The following is a 23,167-nucleotide window of genomic DNA, read 5'->3' as shown; positions in this document are numbered from 1 at the left end:
CAGGGCAGGATGGGGTCTATCCCAGGTTACTGCGAGAGGCAAGGGAAGAAATAGTTGGGGCATTAGCAGATATCTTCACAGCCTCTTTAACCACAGGTAAGGTACCAGATGACTGGAGATTAGCCGAGTTGTTCCTCTGTTTAAGAAAGGAAGTAGGGATAATCCAGGAAATTAGAGGCCAGTGAGTCTGACATCTGTGGTGGGGAAGCTCTTGGAGAAGATACTGAGGGACAGGATGTACACACATTTCAAAGAAAAAAGTACTAGTTAGCCACAGGGGCATGGTTTCATATAGGGAAGGTAATGCCTCATCAACCTGATTGAATTTTTTGAAGAGGTGACAAAGATAATTGATGAGGGAAGAGCTGCGGATGTAATTTATATGGACTTTTGTAAGGCATTTGATAAAGTCCCACATGGCAGATTGGAACAAAAACCTAAATCAAATGGGATTTGGGGTGCGTTGTCTAGATGGATTCAAAACTAGCTTGGACATAGAAGACAGAGGGTAGCAGTGATAGGGTGGTTTTCAGAATGGAGACTGGTAACTAATCCACAGGGATCTGTCTTAGGTCCCTCTGTTGGTTGTAGTACATGTCAATGATCCGGAGGAAAACGTGGGTGCTCTGATTACTAAGTTTGCAGATGACATGAAGATTTGTGGCATTGCTGATAGTGCTGACAATTGTGAAAAGATACAACAGGATATAGATAGATCGGTGACTTGGGCACAGAAATGGTAGATGGGGTTTAATCCAGGCAAATGTGAGATAATGCCTTTTGGAAGATCACATTTAGGTGTGAATTATACTGTTAATGGCATAACCCTTAGGACTATTAACATTCAGATGGATCTGAGTGTGAAGGTCCACAGTTCCCCAGAAGTGGCCAAGGTGATTAAGAAGGCATATGGCACGCTTGCTTCCATTGGCCAGTGCACAGAGAACAAGAGTTGTCAGGCTACATTTGGAGTCGTGTGTGCAGTCTTGGTCGCCACATTACCAGAAGGACGTGGAAGGTTCACCAGGATGTTGCCCGGTCTCGAGAACATTGGTTCTTGAGGAAAGGTTAAGAAGACTAGGGTTGTTTTCACTAGAAAAGACGGTGGCTGAGGGGAGACCTGAGAGGTCTACAAAATTATGAGAGGTATAGACAGGCTGTAGAGTCGGAGACTTTTTCCCAGGGTTGAAGTTCCAATTACAAGGGGGCACAGGTTCAAGATGAGAAGGCAAAATTTCAAGGAACGTTTTTCAAGCAGACAGTGGTAGGAGCCTGGAATATACTGCCAGAGGTGGTTGTAGAAACAGGCACATTGGTGACATTTAAGAGGCATCTGGATGGTTACATGAACAGGGAGGGAATAGAAGGATATGGACTGAATAAGGGCAGAAAGTTAGTTTTTTCAGTTTATTCAGGGCATGATGATTAGTACAGGCTCAGAGGGCCGAAGTGTGTGTTTCTGTGCTGTACTTATCTCTTGTTCTTTGTTCAGTGCTCCTGGCCTGCTACAATAGCTTTGAATGTCTGTCCTTCTTCTGCTACAGCATCAATGGTATATCCTTCAGGCTTTTCCAGAAGTACTTTACTGAAGGATTTAATGGGTGTTGAGGCTGTGACCAGCTCTAAAAGCCTTTCAGCTAAATTAGTTTTGGTGAAACCACATTCCATACCTTTGTGTTGACACCTGCCTACAAACTGGTTGATCATTTCACCCGGCTGTTGGCAATATGGACCGAACTCAAGCCTGTGTATCCTGAAATTGACTTGAACTTTAAAATGTTCTGCCAAAATCTGATAAATTTTGTCAGGATCTTACTGCTCCCTGTCAGCAACACCTGAGGATTTTATTCTTCATAACCTTCAGAGTCCAAAGCAAGAAGATGTTTCACTACCTGTCATTCTGTATCAGCATTCTGACAATCCATTAAGATTGATTCTTCCTTTAAATAACAGAAGTACTGACTGAAAGACCATGATGTGCCAATCCATGATCAGAAGTTTCCTTTTCATCTTTCTTTTGTAACTTTGTGCTCTTAAAAAATGTCAGAGTAAAAATCTGTATTGCAGTATAGTGTTAACAAGGTGTGGAGCTGGATGAACACAGCAGGCCAAGGAGCAACAGAGGAGCAGGAAGGCTGATGTTTCGAGCCTAGACCCTTCTTCAGAAAACCTTGTTATCTCAGATTCTCCAGCATCTGCAGTTGCTACTATGTCTACAGTACAGTGCTTTTCTTTTCTTAATTTCCCCTTTGTGTTATCTGTTGCTGTTGCTTTAAAGCTGCAGACTTGAAGAAGGAAGTTTATATCTGCAGGCAAAATTATCTTTTTTTTAAAAAAGTAACCAAAGAGAACTGCAATGTCACATGTTCCTTTTCTCTTTACCTTTGCACTTTCTCTGAGAGGCAGAGATGGAGGAACCAACCAATCACTGTGAACAGGTAATAACAAAGTGTAAAGCTGGATGAACACAGCAGGCCAAGCAGCATCTTACAAGCACAAAAGCTGACATTTCAGGTCTAGACCCTGCGAAGCCTCTTCTCGGGATGCCTAACTTGAAGAAGTTACCCTCCTCCCACCGGACAAACCTCAGGGGCTCTCTGTCCCACTGCAACTCTCTTGTCCGCCTCCCCCTCTCTCCCTGTTTATTTCAGAACCCTCTCCCCATCCCCCTTTTCTGATGAAGGGTCTTGGCCCAAAACATCAGCTTTTGTGCTCCTGAGATGCTGCTTGGCCTGCTGTGTTCATCCAGCTTCATGCTTTGGAGTCTCCAGCATCTGCAGTTCCCATTATTTCTCTCACCGTGAACAGGTAAGTCTTTTGTAATGAGAAAACTGTCTTTGTCAGTGTTTTTTTTCCTGTTGTTTTTGTTCTTCTAATTTTTTAAGCTAGAGCCTGTCCTTTTGAAAAGTGCTTTTTTTAAAGAAAGAAGAGGGAGATAGAGTAATCACTGTGTTTCGCTATATGTTTGTAGCCTTCAGTTTTGATTGTAACATTTTAGTGTTGGTTATAGTGGTAACTTCAGCTCTGAACTCAGACAGATTGATGAATGACTGTTAGGAAGAAGATTCTTGACAAGTATGAACATAGAAGCTTGTGGACAAGGAACAGGAGTAGGTCACTTAGCACTTACAACCTGCTCTACATTAAATAACATCATGGTATATCTGATTTGAACCTCAACTCTACATTCCTGCATATCTCCAATGATCTTTCATATTTATCAAGAATTTATCTATCTTTGACTATCATGCTTCTGTTACCTATCAGTGTGTAGCATCCACTTACTCCCACTGTTGCAGGAAGATTTTAAGTTCCCATATACCGCCACCATGATACAGTTTGTGGTTTTCTACATGTCAGTCCATGTAACACGTACATAGTCAGATTCTTGTTCACTCAGATATCTTGAGGTTTATTTACAATACTAACTACTTACAAGGGTACAAAATCACAGAGGTACATACTTAACATGGGTTGAGTGTTTACTGTTGTTATTGAGCATTACACACACATAGCTGACTGACTACACTGACTTCATTATGCAGAGAGAGTGACTGACTACGAGACAGGTACCTTTATACTGGAAAGTCACATTGTGATATCAGGTAACTGTCTGGTCTGGAATTTATCCAACAGTATGGATATAAATAATACGCCACAAGAACCCTCACCCCATCCCCCTCTCTGATGAAGGGTCTAGGCCCGAAACGTCAGCTTTTGTGCTCCTGAGATGCTGCTGGGCCTGCTGTGTTCATCCAGCCTCACATTTTATTATCTTGCATTCTCCAGCATCTGCAGTTCCCATTATCACTGATACAATTTTAACCTCACTGCGACGCCTCTTCCAGGGATGCCTAACCTGAAGAAGTTACCCTCCGGACCAACCTCAGGGAATCTCTCTCCTCTCCACCTATCTTCTTTTCTCTCCATCTTCGGTCTGCCACCCCCTCTCTTCCTATTTATTCCAGAACCCTCACCCCATCCCCCTCTCTGATGAAGGGTCTAGGCCCGAAACGTCAGCTTTTGTGCTCCTGAGATGCTGCTGGGCCTGCTGTGTTCATCCAGCCTCACATTTTATTATCTTGGATTCTCCAGCATCTGCAATTCCCATTATCACTTATATAAGATCTCCAAAATGGCTCGACATTTTTGTTTACAACTAACGAATGAGAATGTTCACGATATACTTTCTTGGCCATCACACTCTGAGGCAGGACTTGAACCCAGACTCTCTTGTCTAGAGATAGTGGCACTAAAAGATTCTCAAAATAGCTCTTTAAATGTGCTCAAGTGAAACCCCAATTAAAGACCTTTATCTGATTGTAATCAAAAACTATTAACTAGTAGACAAGCAGGGGGCTGGAAGAGCACAGTAAGCCAGGCAGCATCTGGAAGAAAGCAGCAGACAACATTTCAGGTATTACCCTTCTTCAATTAACTGGTATACCGTGTCGTTAACAGTGCATGATATTTCTGTTTGTGGGACCTTATGCAAACATTAGTTCAGTTTAGACATCGAGGTACAAAGCAGACTTTAACTGCTAGAAACTGTATAGAGAAAATTGATCACATAATCGAGAATCTGAACTATGAGGAATAATTGTAGAAATTTGGACTTAATTGCCTGGAAAGGAGGTGGCGATGATGTCATTTTTTCTGCAAGATTGCTAATTGAACAAATAAAAGTACCTCCAGAAAATGACTTTAAATTGTGAGAGTAGGACAAAGAAACAAATATTTAAATTAGTGAAAAGCTGTGTTAAGGCTCATGTATGCAAATTCTCCTTTACACAGAGTAATCATCATAGAAATGAACAATTAAATCAAGTAGTAGAATCCTGAAATTGTACTCTTGACTGATACAATGTGGCTGTGTCCAGTATCTGAATGAATGAATTCAGGTGGGCCAAATGGCCTCAATTTTGTGATCCTATAGCTCAGAGTGAAGCACATATAAAACCCTAAAATTCTGTGTTCTGTCTCATTCTAATAAAGGTGTTATTGCCATTTCCTCTCTGCTTCACACCTCTCTTGTATTGACTGGGAAGTGACAGTCAGACAAAGGGAGAAAATAGCAGAGTTGGGTTGATGATTTCTCTCCTGCTTGAAACCTGTAACCTGATACTTGTTAGACATCAGAGGCAGAAAGTAATTAACGGTTGTGGTATCTGCACGAAAGGATTGCACAGCAAGTCCCTGGGGGAGGAAGGGGTGGGAAAAGGAAATGTCACAAGAGGCTGTTAAACACTCAACAATTCACATTTTGGAAGCAGCAATTATCTCGCAGAACAGCGACATGCCTCTTTTACATTCACAGGCCTTCATCATCACTCAAAAATCTCCCCAACAACCCCACCGCCCTGCTGTTTGATAAGGTCGAGTTCAAAGACTGCTAATACTTGAAGCCTGTTCAAAACAAAATCTCCCAATGTTGCAGAGCTGCAACTGTCTTGGGGTCATGGGACAGCGAGATGCAGTGTTTTGAAGGTTGCAAGTAAAGTTTCTGCACAGAAAATCTATGGGTTGAACGTTACCAGAAATTGGCAGACAGACATTTGTGTCAAGTTCCACGGAGGGTTTTTCTCTGTGACACTTGCCAAGTTTTCTTGTGACTACCGTCCCAGACTCGGTTTAGTAACAATATGCCATGCTCCTATCACCCACCCAGCCCACTCATCCGAAACAGGAGTTTTCCCACTTGCTATAGGGGGGAGGGGGGGTGTATTCAATATTGTCAGGGTGTCACGGGATCCCTGACGCCAGCGCCATCTTTGAATCACAGCACCACAGATGGTGGTGGAGCAGGGGTCCTGAAGCAGAGTTTGTCCACTCTGACTGCTTTTCATTTCTTTTTTTTTCTTGTTTTTTTTCCTATCTTCTATCTTCCTTACTACTTACCTCTTGAGCTCAAATGGCATGGGCAGTGGGCCTTGAAGACCTCCAGCAAGCCCAGCGCAGAGAAGGGTGGGCCCAGTGTGGACCCCGAGGGTTGGTAAAACTGGCAGTGACAGAGCATGGCAGAGGCTAGGGCCCAGCATGAGCCTGACCAGCGATGAAGCCTGGCATGTCCGGGCAGGTCTTGGTTCAGCCTGGGGGAGAGTGAGCCTTCTTGAGGAAAGCCCAGCTTGGAGCATCTGCAGGGTGCTGTTGATTATTCTGGCTGCCAATCATTTTAACTCCTCCCCTTCCCACTCACTGGGTGACATGTCCATCCTGGGTCTCCTCCAGTGTCACAATGAAACCACACACAAACTGGAGGAGCAACACCTCACATTCTGCCCAATGACCTCAACATAGAATTCACCAGTTTCAAAATCTCCCCACCCCCGGCCTCATCCCATGTCCAACCCTCCCTCTCATCCCCATCTCCTTGAACTGACACTACCTGTCCATTTTCTTTCCCACCTATCTGCCCTGACCAGTGACCAGTCCCCACTAACCCCCAGCTGCATTCCACCTCCCACCATTCTACCTATCTTGCCCCAGTCCCACCCCTCCTCCCTCTATTTATTTCCAAGCTCCCTTCCCCCCTCAGTCCTGATGAAGGGTGTAAACCCAAAACGATGACTTTCCTGCCCCTCTGATGCTGCCTGACTTGCTGTGTTCTTCTCGCTCTGCATGGTATTGACTCTGAATCTGACTCTAGCATCTGTTGTTCTTGCTGTCTCCCAAGTGACCGGTTTGTATAATCTCACCTTGTAACTTAACCCCCAAATGCAGGTATCATTCTTGTAAACCTACATGTACCCCTCCAAAGCCACTATATCCTCGCTAAGGTATGGTGCCTAGATCTACACACAGTACTACAAGTGGGGTCTAATCTGGGTTTTGTATAACTGCAGCATAACTTCTGCAGCCTGAACTCCAGTCCTTTAGATGGTGAGAGCTGGCTTTCCATTAACTTTCCTGATTATTTTCTGCACATGCTTGTGGCATTTTAAAGAACCACCCACGCACGGCAGCATGGTGGCTCAGTGGTTAGCACTGCAGCCTCACAGCACCGGGGACCCGGGTTCGATTCCAACCTCCGGCGACTGTCTGTGTGGAGTTTGCACATTCTCCCCGTGTCTGCGTGGGTTTCCTCCCACAGTCCAAAGATGTGCGGGCTAGGTGGATCGGCCATGCTAAATTGCCCGTAGTGTTCAGGGGTGTGTGGGTTATAGGGGGATGGGTCTGGGTGGGATACTTCAAGGAGCAGTGTGGACTTTTTGGGCAGAAGGGCCTGTTCCCACACTGTGGGGAATCTAATCTGAACACTCAAGTGGCTTTGGATACACACTATATTTAACTGCATATTATCTAGAAGGTATCCTGATCTATATTTTTTCAGTGAAATGACTAACGTCACACTTGCTTACATTTAACTCCCATGTGTTTTGCTCACTCACTCAGTCTATCAATATCCCTTTGTAATTTTATGCTTTCTTTGTGTCCTTTAGTTATTGTCATAGGGATGCACAGCATGGAAACAGATTCTTCGGTCCAACTTGTCCATACCAACCAGATATCCTAAATGAATTTTGTCCCATTTGCCAGCATTTGTCCCATATCCCTCTATACCCTTACTATTCATATATCCAGCCAGATGCCTTTTAAATGTTGTAATTATAATTGTCATCATAATTATAACAGTAACTGTCTCGAGGCTGGTGAACATCAGATGTGGGCAAGTCCAGTTTCCTGCTGGCACACATTACCTAGACTTGGACATGCCATAATGACTATTTAAATGAGATGTTGGAAGTTGCCCAGTGCCCAAGTAAGTGGCTTAACAGACAGAGAGTGTTGATTCAGAATTGTTCAGAGAGCAACAGTGGGACTGGGCTCTGGGAATGTGACCCATGAAACCCAGTCCTGTTCCTTGCTTTTATTCCACTTCACTGGTTTGCCCTGTTTCAGCTTCGTGGCCCTGGAGGTTTGGAAAGGGTTGCATCATCAGTGGATAAAATCCCACATTAGAATGCCAGTTCTGATGTGTCTTAGGGATAAAGGAGAATCATGAGACTGTGGATTCCAACTGTGGTTTTTAAATGACTCACAGATGCTGAAAGCTTGTACAGACATTAACATAGTGCCTTTCACAATTTCAGATGTCCCAAAGCGCTTTGCAGCTAATGAAGTACTTTTGTAGTTACCGTGGTAATTAAGGAAACACCGCAGCCAATTTGAGCACAGCAAGATCCAACAAATAGCAATGTGATCCTGGCCAAATAATCTGTTTTTACTGGTATTGACTGAGGGTAAACAGGCCACATTGCCAGGGATAACTCCCCTGTAACTGTGCAAAATTATGACATGTGACATATTTTTTGTATCTAAAGGGAAAGCAGGTAGGGCCTTGGATTATACATTACATGTCAAAGATGGCTCCTCTGGCAATGCAACAGCCCCCCAGCATTGCACTGACGGCCTGAGTTTTCACAAGTCTGTGGAGTGGGGTTGGGGCAACCCGGCATTTGGAGCTAAGATTGCAGCCCTTGCCATGGCTGGTACCTTGGGTCAACCAATACTGTCTGCTGCTCCCCCCCCCCCACCCCCCACCACCAAACCCCAACACCGCTGAATTCCCCAGAAGAAATGAAAGATTAAATTATTTTGAAAACAAAAAGCTCTTACTTCTGCACAAATTCCAGGGTGGCTATGGTGGTTTCCTGGGCCACAGCTTGAATCTCCTCCAATCCAGTTGCACGGTAGGAATTCCCACAATGTGCATATACCCCAGCTAGCTCCACACCTTCACATTCCGCGATGGATTTAGCCAATATCATTGCCGCTGGATCCTCGGGTCGTACCCCGACTGTGGACAGGAAGAAATTCATTAAACTGTGTACCTGCTAAAACTTCACAAATGCAACAACCTGAATCCCTCCATACTTCAACTGTCAGCCTCGTTCATTAGTTTTTATTTGAAGAGACCAGCTTAGATCAGTCTGCCTTGGCAGTGCCTTGCATTCCACACCTCAACCCTCGGATTTCAATGATTGGGAAAGGAATTTAGCAGTAAAGATGGCTGAGGAATTATGGTAAATGTTTAAGAAAATAGGTCATGGCTCATTACAAATCAGTGAGGAAGAAGGATCCTAGTAAGGGAAAAAGCCAATCATGGCTAACCAGGGAAATTAAGGATGTCATCAAGTTGAAGAGAAAAACATACAATGTCGCAAATGTTAGTGGTAAGCCTGAGAAAATTTTAGGAACCTACAAAAGATGACCAAAAATATTATGAACAGGGAGAAAATAGCTTTGAGGGTAAACTTTCAAGTAATAACAAGACCAACAGGAACAGTTTCTTTATATAAAGATAAAATTGAAGACAGAGAGACCAAAGATCCTTGGAGAATGAGGCTGGGGAAATAATAATAGGGAAAACTGGAAATAGTAATGGAGTTGAATAAATACGATGCATCAGTCTTCCCAGCAGAAGACACTAATACAATTTAAAAATTATTAAATAATCAGGTAGCAGAAAAGAGAGAGGTAACCTCACAACCTTTAAAAGTATTTGCATAATTCTATGAAATACAATAACTATCTCTAACTGTATGAGGGAAACAATTAGGACTAAAGACTGATAAGGCCCTGGACCTGATGTGGCGCATCGTTGGACATCAAAAATAGTTACATGGACATTTGATGTGCAGGTAGTGATATTCCAGGGATCCTTAAATTTGGATAAAGTCCCCGAGGATTGGAAAACTGCTATCGTAACACTGTTATTCAAATAGGGAAGGCGACAAAAAAACAAGTAACTACAGGCCAGTTAGCTTAACATTTATTTTTGACAAAATGTGAGAGTCTACTATAAAGGACGCAATTGCAGAGCTGGAAATGCATAATGTAATCAAGCGAGGAGAAAATCATACTTGACAATTTTTTAAGAATCTTTGAGGATGTAACTAGCAGGATTAATAAAGGGGAGGCTGTGGATGTTTATATTTGAATTTCCAGAAGGCATGTAGTAAGGTACCATTATGTTAAGCTGCACAATAAGACTCTTTGGTGTTGGAGGTAGAATATTAGCATTGATGCAGGATTTGCAACTCGTAGAAGACAGAAATTGGGATAAGGGGGACTTTTTCACCATGACAATCTGTAACCAGTGCAGTGCCACTGGGATCAATCCTGGGGCCACAACTATTTACAACATATATTAATGTTTTGGATGAAGAAACTGAATGCACTATGGTCAAGTTTGTGGATGACATAAAAATAGATGGAAAGGAATAAAATGTAGAAAATTGTAAGGTCATGCATTCTGGCAGGAAGCATAGAAGAGTGGGATATTATTTAAATGGAGGAAGACTGCAGAAACCTACAGCACAGAGGGATCTTGGAGTTCTTGTGCATAAATCACAAAAAAGTTAGCATCCAAATACAACAGGTAACGGGAAAAGCAAATGGAATGTTGACCTTTTCAAAGGGATGGAATATTAAAAAATGTGTTTCTAAAACTATACAAGACATAAATCCAATCAAACTAGGAATACTGTAAGCAGTTCTGGTCTCCTTTTTCTCTGAAAAGATAAAGCTGGCATTGGTGGCAGCCCAAAGAACATTGACTAGGTTCTCAAGCATGGTGGGACTTCACAATGGGGAGAAGTTGAGTAGGTTGGGATTGTTTTTACTCAAGTTCAGAATGAGTGGTGGCCTTTTTTGCAAAATGTAAAATCCTATGGGGACTTGACAGGGTAGATGCAGAATTGTTGTTACCCCTTGTGGGGGAGACCAGAACCCAGTGGGCATAATCCCAGAATGAGAGGGCACACAGTTAGGACAGATCTGAGGAGGATTTTATTCTCTCCAAGGATTCTGAATTTGTGGAATTCTTTACAGCAGAGGGTTGTAGGGGCTGGTTCGTTAAGAAAGTTCATGTCTGAGACAGAGAGGCTTTTAATCCATAAGCGAATAAAGGATTATGGTGAAAAGGCTGGAAAATAGAGTTGAGGATTGTCAGATCAGTTCTCAGTGAATGGTAGAGCAGACTCGATGGGCTGAATGACTTATTTCTACTCCTACATCTTATGGTGAATGGTCTTATGCTCTATAAGTCACTAATCACGGCTTCAAACCGTCTTACTGTTTTGTACTTGTCACCAGTTCACCTCAATGCCCACAAGTCAGTGGTGAGTCTGATTAGGGGATCTGTACTGTCAAGGCTTGTTGAAGAAGAATTACAACATTGACTTGGCCTTGCTAAGTTACCCCACAGTACAACTCCTTCAGAACTCCTAATGAGTGGGACATTACACACTAGGCTTCTGAGGTTCCTGTATACTCTCCAAGCAGGTATCAGAGAGGCTATATTGAATAAGGTCCGACGGACGAAGGATCACTCGAGCTCAAAGCAGGAAGTTGTTTTAACTGCAGCCTTGAACTATGGGAACTGCCAGCAATCTGCCCTGAGGAAACTGTCTGGATCTGAGTTTCGGCTGAGTACTGAGGCCTTCAGCTGCACCTTGTTCTTTCTTAATCAATGCTGACCACAACATTCTCAGATGGCTTTAGGGTCAATCAGGAAATAGTCTTTACAGACCTGGACTGACCACTCTGGTGAATGGGAAGACACCCTAACTGTTCACATTCTCCTGCACCGGATGCATGCATTCCTATCCTCCTCCAAGAGAAATGAGGAGATAGTCAAATTAGTCAGGCGACTGCAATGTCTTTCTCTCTGACTCAGAGAGCCAGACAGTGGCTTCAGCAGATGGGGAAGTACGAATAAAATAAAAATGTAAATAGTTTATGTTGTGAATAATTTATGATTAGAATCAAAGAATGGGGGGGGAGGGCGTGGGGGCGCGGGGCGGGGCAGAGGGGTGGTGGTTTCCAGTGTTGCATAAGTGGTTAGTAGCTAGACTGCATCGTCACTGAAATGCTGTAATATGATTTTGAGTACTCATCTGTTGAAAACATCCACAGTCTGACATAACAAGGTGTAGAGCTGGATGAACACCACAGGCCAAGCAGCATCAGAGGAGCAGGAGCTGTGATTTTGGAAGATAGATCACTGTAAGTATTTACAAAGAAGAAAAATAGATTTTTGAAATATCAAGGAGCGAAAACCTTGCCCGAAAGGGGAGTTGAGGCCTGGGGCAGAGCAAACTTGAAGGGGTTGAAAGGCTCCAATTACTTACATGGTTATGAAATCTAAACAGGGCTGAACTTCAGATGAAATTTTGAACAGAGATCCAGTCTGCCACCTTAGGACGACACAAAAGATCCATTTGCACTATTTTGAGGAAGGGCAGGAGCCCCTCCTTGCCGACCAAGCAACGTTTATCAATACCAGCACAAACATTGTGGGACTTCTGAGTTGATGTCAGCAGTATGTTTCCTACTTTATAATATTTTAAAAGCATTTAATTATCTGTAAAAGCACTTTCTTAGGTCATGAAAGACATAATGCCAAACAAATCTTTCTTGTCATTAACACATATAGTTCAATCACCCTTTCCTCCTTTAAGACTACTCTTAAAACCAGCTCATTAACTAATATCTTGGTCATTCCTCTGAATTTAACCATCTCTCACAGTGTCTATTTATGCCTGTGCCTGTGCCTATACCTTATGCCTGTGAAGTCTCCCCGGACACTTATTTTTCCCTCTACATTAAAGGGACCACATGAATACAAGTTATTGTTGTACTAAATACTGATCATCACCAGAATTATCCAGATGACAGCATCATTTAACAAAGCAGCTTTTACAGTGAAAGCCTGTAAATTTTTCTTCTGGATTGGCCGGTACGTCTTTTTCATCTGCATCTGTTTTCTGAGAACACTCCATCCTACACAAGTGTAGGAATCCAGAATTTCGTTATCTGTGTTAATGAATGCTGCAGGAAAATATGTCACTTCCGCAGGCTGCACTGACATCTATTGGCAGTGGAATCTCATTGGAAGTTGACTACTTTCAGATGAAGTGTGGGTCAAAAATTTGATCACAGAACAATCACGGCAGTGAAGGATGGAATCAGTCTCTGAAGTTATAGAATCATAGTCATACACCACAGGAACAGACCCTTCAGTCCATACAGTCTATGCTGACCACAAGCCTGAATTAAATTAGTCCCACCTGCCTGCACTTGGCCTATATACCTCCAAACATTTATTGCTCGTGTAATTATAGAAACATCTTTTAAATGTTGTAACTGTACTCAGAAGTACCACTTATTCTGGAAGTTCATTCCACAAATGGACCACTCTGTGTAAAAATATTGCCCCTTCTGGATGTGAGTTTGCTCGCTGAGCTGGAAGGTTAGTTTTCAGATGTTTCGTCACCATTCTGGGTAACATCATCAGTGAGCCTCCGGTGAAGCGCTGGTGTTATGTTCCACTTTCTATTTATCTATTTAGGTTTCCTTGGGTTGATGATGTCATATCCTGCATTGGTGATGTCATTTCCTGTTCTTTTTCTCAGAGGGTGGTAGATGGGCTCCAAATCAATGTGTCTGTTGATGGAGTTCCGGTTGGAATGCCATGCTTCCAGGAATTCTCGTGCGTGTCTCTGTTTGGCTTGTCCTAGGATGGATGTGTTGTCCCAATCAAAGTGGTGTCCTTCCTCATCTGTATGTAAGGATACTAGTGATAGTGGGTCATGTCTTTTTGTGGCTAGTTGATGTTCATGTAGCCTGGTGGCTAGCTTTCTGCCTGTTTGTCCATCAACTAGCCACAAAAAGACACAAAAAGATACGCACGAGAATTCCTAGAAGCATGGCATTCCAACCAGAACTCCATCAACAAACACATTGATTTGGAGCCCATCTACCACCCTCTGAGAAAAACAGGAAATGACATCACTAATGCAGGAAATGACATCACCAACCCAAGGAAACCGAAACAGATAAATAGAAAGCGGGACATAACACCTTCACCGGAGGCTCACTGATGATGTTACCTAGAATGGTGATGAAATGTCTGAAAACGAACCTTCCAGCTCAGCGAGCAAACTCACATCCAGAACCGCAACCTGAGCTACAAATCTTCTCAAAACTCATATTGCCCCTTGTAGCTTTTTTAAGATCTTTTTCCTCTCACCTTAAAAATATGCCCCCAGTCTTGAAATCCCTCACCCTAGGAAAAAGGCACCTCCATAAACCTTACTATAACTCTCAAGATTTTATAAACCTCCGTAAGATCATCCCTCAACTTCCTAATCTCCAGTGAAGGAAATCCCAGCCTATCTAGCCTTTCCATTAACCTCAAACCCTCTACACTGCATCAAACCCTACAACATCCTGGTAAATCTCTTCTGAATGCTCTCCAATTTAATAATATCCTTCCTATAACAGGCCACCCAGAACAGGGCACATTACTTCAGGAGAGGTCTCAGCAACATCATGCACAACATCAACTTAACATCCCAATTCCTATACTCAAAGTTCTAAACATGAAGACAAACATGCTAAACATGCTTTGACCACCCAATTCACCGGTGATGCCTGAACCCCTAGTTCTCACTGTTTTACAATACTACCCAAGGCCCCACTTGTAATCGTACAAGTCTAGCCTTTGATTGTATTACCAAAATGAAATACCACATGATGGGTTAGGGTATGACCATCGATGATAGTCACCTGGAGATCATACCTTCATCACTTGCTTTATCTTGCTCTGCTCTAAGGGGACAGCTCTAGCTTTTCTGGTTAATCCACATAACTTTAATTCCTCATTCCTGGAATATCTGTAGTAAATCTCCTCTTTGCCCTCTTTAATGCTTTCACATCCATACTGCCCAGAACTGACATCCTGTTCCAGCTGAGGCCACATTTGTGTTTTATAACTTTTACTGCCTGGATTTCATATTCATGCCTCTATATATAGAACAAACAAATCCCACTTGCTCAATAGATTTCTTTGTTAACTTAACCCAGCAACTTCAGGAATTTAAACACAGACACCACCAGGTCTCTGTCGTGTATTGTCTTTAACACTGTTTATTGAAGTGGCCGGCGACTCGAAGCATGGGGTCATTTATATGTACAACGTTTTCTCTTTTCATTTCCCCAACTAAAATGAATTACTTCTTGAGGTGTATCAACACTTCTGCGTTTACAGCACTTCCAAATATTGTCATTGGCAAATTTCAAAATTGTGCCTTCAATTATAAGTGATTAAAATATATCAAAACAGCAGGTGTAATTATGGGCCATTGAAGAACTTCACCGTACAACTCTGTCCAAACCAAAAACAGCCTTTAATCACAAATACTTTCTGTCTCACTTAATTCTGTGTCTATGACGCTACTGCTCCTTTTATACCATGAGCTTTAATTTTGAGAAACCAATTGAGTAACTCTTATACATAACTGTATTGTGAAGAGCTGCTAAAAACTCTGAAACAAAAAAGGTCTGACAATTATAAAGTGGATTACCCTCCTAAGGCTCCAAACCATTTTACCAGTGTGTTAAAAGCTAAATTGAATTACAAAAGTATATTAAAAATGAATTGTAGGATGAATTTCTAATGTATGGATAATTTTGAAATAATTTTTAATTACGTTGGGCATAAATCTGTAATGTAACAGTTATTGAACTCAATGTTGAGTCCTAGACAGCAAGTTCCCCAAGTGGAAAATGAGATTTTTTTTTGAGCTTATACTGAGGCTTGCTGGATTACTGCAGCAGGCTTGTGACAGAAATGTTGATGTGGGAGCACAGTGGTTTATTGAAGTGGCCGGCGACTCGAAGCATGGGGTCATTTATACGTACAAAATTTAAGTGTCCTGCAAAATGGTCACTCGTTTTGTGTTTTGTCTCCCCAGTGCAGAGGAGACCACATTGTGAGCAGCGAATACAGTAGACTAGATTGAGTGAAATGCAGGTAAACCGCTGTTTCACCTGGAAAGTATCTCTGATGCCTTGAGTTGTCAGGAGGGAGGAAGTAAAATGGCAGGTTTTACATCTTCTGCGATTGCAGGGGAAAATGCCGTGGGGCTGTAGGGAGCTGTTGGGAATGGACGAGGAGTAGAACAGGATGACCCGGAGAGAAGAGTCCCAAGGGAATGCTGACAAAGGAAGAGGAGGAGAATATGTATATGGTCATGGCATCCCACTGGAAGTGACAGAAATTGGATGTGGAGGCCGATGGGATGGTAAGTGATGGCGTGGGGTCCCTATCATTGCAGTGGGAAGGAAAGGTATGCTGCAAGGTTCCAGCAAGCCTCAGCACAAGCTCAAAGAACAGAATCTCACAGTCTGTAGGGGAATACAGCAGCCTATCAGTACACCCATGTCCTGCAAACAATGTGATAATAATCTGATTATCGGTTTAGTTGATGTTGCCTGACTGACAGATGTAGGTCAAGACAACGTTCTTTAAATAGGCCATGGAATCCTACACCCACCTAAATGGAGGTGGTGGAGAAACAGGCCTTCAGTACTGCAATGAAGTATGATACTGAATTATATGTTCAGGTCTCTAGGGTAGGGTTGAACACACTATGTTCTGATGTGGAGATTAGAGCGATACCATGGAACTGAGGCACACTGTCATAATCCTCAGTTTTCCTGTCGAAACCTCATTGATCCAGTATCATCATTCCACATGAAAACCCATCTGTCTGATTTCCTGACTCTCCTTTCTTCAAAGTGATAGATTTCAAATAATATTATTTTAAAGGTGAAAAGACAAGTAGAGAGACAGAGTGATTCGAAAAGGTAATTCCAAATCCCAGAGTTTTAGCAGTTGTAGGCAATAGGAAAAAAACAAACAAGAAGCAAGGGCAGGTCACTCAGACCTCGGAGCTGGCTCTGCCATTAAATAAGATTATGGGCTGATCTAATTCTAACCTCAACTCTCCACCCCTGCAAATATTTTTTCATTGAAGGTTGAGTGTTAAAAATTGAAGATGCTCTGGAGTTCAGATTTGCATATTATATAATAACATATAAGAGATGAGTAATATCAGAGTATTGTGGGGTTGTGGGATACTGTAGGGATGGAGAGGGACTAAGCCATTAATGTCACATATACGTAAAAGATCCCATGGCATATTTGTAGATGGGGAGGAATGTGCTGGCAAACATTATCCCTCAACCAATATCACTTCATTGACTTAATTGACTATGAAGCACTTGGATTATAAAAGCTGCTATAGAATTTCAATTTCTTTCTTGTTTTCTTTCCCAGTGCATGTAATATTCCACATTAGTTTACCTCTTCCATTGTTGCAGTCCACCTTCTGCCAGACCAGCCATGCTTTCCCATCTTTTAGTCGCCTCTTTGTGAGCTCTGCTAGGGCCAGCTCATCGTCAATCATCACGTGGAGCATCTCCAGGCGTTCTGCTAGCTCAGCACAGATGTCCACTTTGTCGAAAGGAAGTTGGTAAGCATACAGGATGTCATCAAAGCCATGGTCAGCATAGAAACGTGCTTCAGCCAGTGTGGAGACGACGATGCACCTTCGAGAGCCCCCTGTCATAATATCTGCACATTCCCTGAAATTGGGAAAAGTCATGAGCTGAGCAGCAGGAGCAAATCAGTGCAATACCTCCTTCCAATTTCTTTATTCTAACACTCTGACTCCAATTTCCTGACCAATTCTAGCCTTACATCACAAGGTTCCCTGCAATTCTATGGTTTTTGTTGTTTGATAGATTGAAGGTAATCATGGGTATAACAGGAATGTAGAGTTGAGGTTCAAAACAGATCCTGATCTTATTGAGAGGGAGTAGACACAAATGGCCAAGTGGCTTTCCCTTGTTCCTTGGTCACATGACTGCTAATTTTAAAAATTCCGTTTCAGAAATTGGGTGGCTGGGCCAGCATTTATTACCTGACACCTGATGCCCTTGAGAAAGTGGAGGTGAGCTGCCTCACTGCAGTCAACGTGCTGGAGGTTGACCCACAGTGCCCTTATGGAGGGAATTTGAGGAGTTTGAATCAGGGACACTGGAGGAATGGGGATATATTTGAAGTCAGGATGGTGAGTGATAATCTGTTGTGAGTGGATCTTACTGGAAAACCCTATTGGGCAAGATGCATTGATGCTTCTCTGTTACTATGTCGGTGAAGTGCAACTAGATTTTTTCAGTCGCTTTTTTTTTCTAAGTTCCCCCTGACTCTATATTCATGGATTTTATCTCAGAGTTTATTGCATATGGGTGAAATACAGAGTGAACAGAGGTTCCCCCATGATGAATTCAGCCAAATGCCTGGGCCAATTGGAAACTTCAATTAAATCTCAGATTACGGCTGGAGCAGAAACTGGGCTGATAGCCCCAGGATGTTAGATCTCCAGGGAATGGGCACCAGCAAGAAGTAGATGCTGGGAAGAAGGGATCGAGAGTGTGTTGGTGTTGGAAAGTACAGAGAAGGAAAATATAGGAAATGTCCAAAAATTCCCTGTAGGCAGGTTCAAATGAAACATTGCAGTTTCTCCTGGCTTTTGAGGAAAGATTGATTTAAATTGCGACCTCACCTCTTCTGCTCTCAGCAGACTCTGTCACCAGACTTTGTTTCTGATTTTGCCCTGATACGACTCCGATGACTTTCAGTAAAAATCACATGATGCCCACAATACATCATCAGGATACACAATTCACATTATATTTACACTGTATTCCTGTGGCAAACAGAGATCCAGGCGTTAAAGCAGTGGGGACTTTAGGGGTATGAAACCGTTTCCACAGGCCATCATTTAAACCACTCTTCACCCCCTGCTCTTTCCACTATTCTCTAGGTTGGCAGAGGTAAAAATCAGCTCAAAGAATCTTTGTCTCTGTTCTATTTCAGCTAGTCTGTTTCTATTAAGTTACATTTTTTAAAAAGCTGCCATAGCCAAACTGCTTTCGCTGCAGGCTTTCATAATCTCCATATTTGCACAACACCCCTCCCTCACACAAAATGACTACTATCAGGAGAGCTGTAGATTAAGCATGTTAGAGTCATATATCCTTTGCTGTTTGTTAACTCAATCCCAGTGTTTGTATGGCCTGGTCACCCTTTACCTAAAATCCCTTCTATCACAGTAATTGTTCTTTTGGTCCATATTCCTCCCCCTTTTCTCATTTGCCCTATCCTTTCTAAAGATTCAATAACTTGGAATATTTAGTTAACAATCATTACCTGCTTTTAGCAACATGAATTAACAAGCTGAATTTATGTTTCTAGCTCAATTATTTAATTTCTTAGGCTATGTAACTTCCTTTACAGAATTTCCACTGGGTTAACTGTTTCTTGCTTTAGTGATTATGTATGTACATAAAGATCTTTTATGAATAAAGGATATTTTTGAAATTAAAAAAAATTTTCTTGCTGTTACGTTCTCCAGTGAATTTGTATCACACTTTTGCTACATCAGCAATGTAATATCTTTCTTTTAAATCATTCCTGTATGTGCCATGACCAACTCCAAAGCATGGTATAAAATAATTTAATTATTTTTAAAGTCAGGCTACTTTCAACACAAGACATGCTTCATCAAATGTAAAGCTACAAAGTGAGTCACGTTCCTTGAGGTGGCAAGTAGGGACTTTGTTTTATTATTTTTAAACACACTCATTCAGTTAAAACATATAATCATTGTCAATTGTTGAAGCTTGTACCAAATCCTGTAACATACACACTCAAAAGGAAACAGTATAAGTTACAGGGTGGAAGAAATGAATTTTTTTAAAAAGTAAAATAAAAGAATAGGTTCTAATGTTTCTCCTGTTGTCAGAAAGCTCAGTTATGTTATGACAGATGTAAGCTGGTTAGTCTTTTGAAAACAGATTCTCTAAACTGTGATCAGCCCAAATAGAATAGAATCCCTACAGTGTGGAAACAGGCCATTTGGCCCATTGAGTCCACACTGACCGTCTAAGGAGCATTCCACCCCTATATTTCCCACCCTGGACAATTTAGCATAGCTAATCCACATCTTTTAGACTGTGGGAGGAAGCTGGAGAAAACCTATGCAGTCACAGAGAGAATGTGCAAACTCCTCACAGACAGTTGTCTGAGGGTGGAATCGAACCCAAGTCCCCAGCACTGTGAGGCAGCAGTGCTAACCACTGAACCATCATACCGCCCCTATTCTCCAAAAGATGCTCTGGCACTTGAAGTACCTCATTTTTTAACTCTCTATCATTTTGATGTATTCTAACTTGTAAAAGAGATAGAATCCAAACTTGGAAAATAAACTGTTGAGAAATAACTACTATCTATTCCATTAAGCAGGTCTTCTTAATGTTACTACCTTCTATAACCAAAAGAAAAGCTTGTAATCTCAGCCTTTCACAAGGGTGACTTTTGATCATGTGATAGCAAAGTATTGACCCGCAACTCAACGAAGAAGCTTCAACCTCCCATTAATAAAGCTACAAGATGTGATGAAAACAGACAGAGTTCTCAGCACCATCTTTTTCATAAACTTTTCATTAAGGTTTCTTTTCTCTCTTCACTGTTCCTGTCGTTAAAGGGTGAAAGCTAATAGGGAGCTGAACATGTGGACGATGGTGAGAAACGTGGCATAATTTTGCAATAAGTGCACCGAAGCCTGTCTTAGGGTCAGGAGCAACTTGCTGTGTCTTCTAAGTTCCAGTTGCCAAGGTGACATTATTGCTAGGCAGCAGTTTACTAAAGCAATTATTTCTTCTTTATAATCTCATTAACTGTGCATCTCACCTATCCACTCTACAACCCACCATGAGCAAACTAGATGCTGAGGATTCTGAAACATGGGAGTCAGAGCAGTCACAATGGCAATGTCAGCTCAACACTGGCTGTAAAGAGTCTCTATATTGGTCACACGTAACATCGGGACACGGTCCTATGGGCACCTGCATTTCTCATCCACGGACATTGACATTCAATAATTGCCAGATCTTCAGGATCCTCATGGTCCCTTTACAAGCTGCTTGTAGGATACATAGCAAGTTAAAACCTGCATTTCAGGTCACACCAGCAACTAGCACTGAAATAGCGTGGCAAGGATATTTATATGCAGGCTCAGGCATTGAACAAAGCTGTATCTCAGGGCTGCTCGCTTGCTCTCTTAGTTGTACCTGGATGCTCATTGCTTCTTTGCCTTACCTTACCTTGCCTATTAACACAGTGACACAAGCTTGTTGGTCAGCAAGGGGCATACATTTGGCTGCATAGCACTGCACACCATCAATCTCACACCCAAACCATGGGCCAGCATCTTTCACTGTGCATGCTGCAAGCACGCAGCTATGTCTCAAATTCTCAGGGGAGTAGTCCTCACAGAAGTACAGAGAGGTACCCGTTAGTCAGGGATATTGGCACAGTAAGACAGCAACAGCCTCCCACACCTATCCAGGGGATTGGCCATGGTCAGGTCAGGGTGTTATCGGTCAGGGGTTCCAAGTCTTTTCAGTCTGTGGAGTGGATCATGTGGCTCCAAAGCACCCCATCCAGGGGAGACAGGGATAACCCCGTCAGGAGACATACAGTCATCAGTCGGGGGTCTGGGCACTTCTCATCTACGAATGAAGGTCACTCAATGGTGTGGGCTACGGTCAGTCCGTCAGAACAACGGGTGCTCCTACCACAGTAAGGAGACCTGGGAACCTACTTGTGGGGAATAAGGGTTATGGGAGGAGATGAAAATTGTGAAGGGGGGGGGAACAGTATTATAAGGGGGAATTTAATAAAGCATGAATGGGAATGAGCTAATGTGGGAAGTGGTATGGTCAACGGTCAAGAGCATCCTGGCTTCAAGAAGCAGCTGGGGGGTGGGTGCGGGGTGGTGGTAGGGGTGCAGGAACTAGTGTCTGATCACTTCTGCTGGCATAGACACCTCCAATGCCAGGGATGTACATTTTCAGGTGTAGGGAGAGTAAAATGGGCATGTTCAGACTCTTATGGACTGGTTAAGTGGGGACGAGAAGGAGGTGTAAAGCCAAGGTGTTTCAAAGGGAGAACTATTGGGAAGGGGATGTTTGAGGCTCATCGGTACTTCCTCTTCAATACTTAGAGGTAGCGGCTGGAAAGCACTGTCTGAGGAGTGCTCATCTTCCACCGTAACAGAAATCCAAAATACGTAATAGGAAAGGAACTGACTGCATCCACACCTGGAGTGGGCACAGTTCCTGGATTCATGAGGGAGAGGGCTGCAAGACCCACCGATGCAAGGTCCTCTCGAGGGCAAGAACATTATGCACACACCCATGCACTGTTCCAGATACAGACGCCCGAGTACCCTAATTCCTGGTGATCCTTACTGCGTTGTGACCCTATGTGCTGTACACAGCCTGCCCCAGACATCACTGGCCCCTTCCTTCATACCAAGGGAATGAAGTTAGGCATCAGGCTAGCACAGTTACATTCTGGGCTACATAGAGCTTCAAACAAACAGATACATTGCAAAACCATTCACATTTATGGAAACATGACACTTTATAAGCAATGTCACCAAAATACCCATGAAAGACTCTTCTTCCTCAGTGCGTTTCAGTGTTGTCCTAGATTCCACAGGTTTCGATGAAGCAAACCTGCTTAGCAGTGGAGTCTCATAGCCTTGGAGATTTGAAAGGCAACCCCAGGGTCATCTGTGTCCAGATAGTTCTGACATGCTGAAGATCATCTTTTCAGAGGTGATTGGGCCCTTCTTGGTTTGAACTGTGGCAGGCAGGGTGAAGGTGGAGGGGGCCTGGCTACGTGTGTGTGTGTGTGTGTGTGTGTGTGTGTGTGTGTGTGTGTGTGTGTGTGAGAATGATTGTGAGAAAGTATGTGCTTCCACCCTCTGCTGGGTGCTTCCTGGCACTGCCCTGCCTGTGTGAGATGAAGAGGCACCTGGATAGAGGGCCAGGTTCCCCATTCCTGACCCAGCTACTTCAATCCCGAGGAGAAAGGACTGATGCTATGGAGTGCAGTTTTCACACACCCAGCAGACGCTGATGGATGTTCTCCGTGGCAGCTGCCAGCCTATTCGTGGAAGCAGGCAGACGATCTTGAGCCTGCTGAGTACCCAATAGTGTGGCTGCCATTCTGCTGTCTCTAGGCAATGAGAACCATTGCCTCCTACATACCTGCCTGCTGCTCCTGTTGCTCCCTTTGGACAATACTCCTGCATGCAGATCCCACAGGGTTCTCACCTGCCTGAAGGACAGCAGGTGCCTAGACTCCACCTGCTCTCTGAGCACCTGTGGTCTGTGATGGGTCTCCCTTGGTCGACTGTGGAGCTGTTGCATTGAAGTGCTCACCAACTCCCAAATGTTC

The 23,167-nt window shown here is 43.0% G+C and overlaps 1 protein-coding gene across 1 annotated transcript in view; it reads right to left on the bottom strand.

Moving 5' to 3' along the window:
* The window catches only part of zgc:162816 (uncharacterized protein LOC571260 homolog), a 57,781-nt gene that overhangs the window by 22,229 nt on the left and 12,385 nt on the right, over positions 1-23,167 (bottom strand). Inside the window, exons 3-4 of the mRNA XM_048529820.2 lie at positions 17,156-17,436; positions 8,617-8,797 (exon numbers count right to left, since the gene is read on the bottom strand). Coding sequence (XP_048385777.1) covers positions 8,617-8,797; positions 17,156-17,436 — 462 coding nt within the window. The remainder of the gene's footprint in view (positions 1-8,616; positions 8,798-17,155; positions 17,437-23,167) is intronic.

This window comes from Stegostoma tigrinum, chromosome 5, assembly GCF_030684315.1.
Source record: "Stegostoma tigrinum isolate sSteTig4 chromosome 5, sSteTig4.hap1, whole genome shotgun sequence".
Classification (NCBI taxonomy): Eukaryota; Metazoa; Chordata; class Chondrichthyes; order Orectolobiformes; family Stegostomatidae; genus Stegostoma; species Stegostoma tigrinum.
This window is presented reverse-complemented; position numbering and strand designations above follow the sequence as displayed.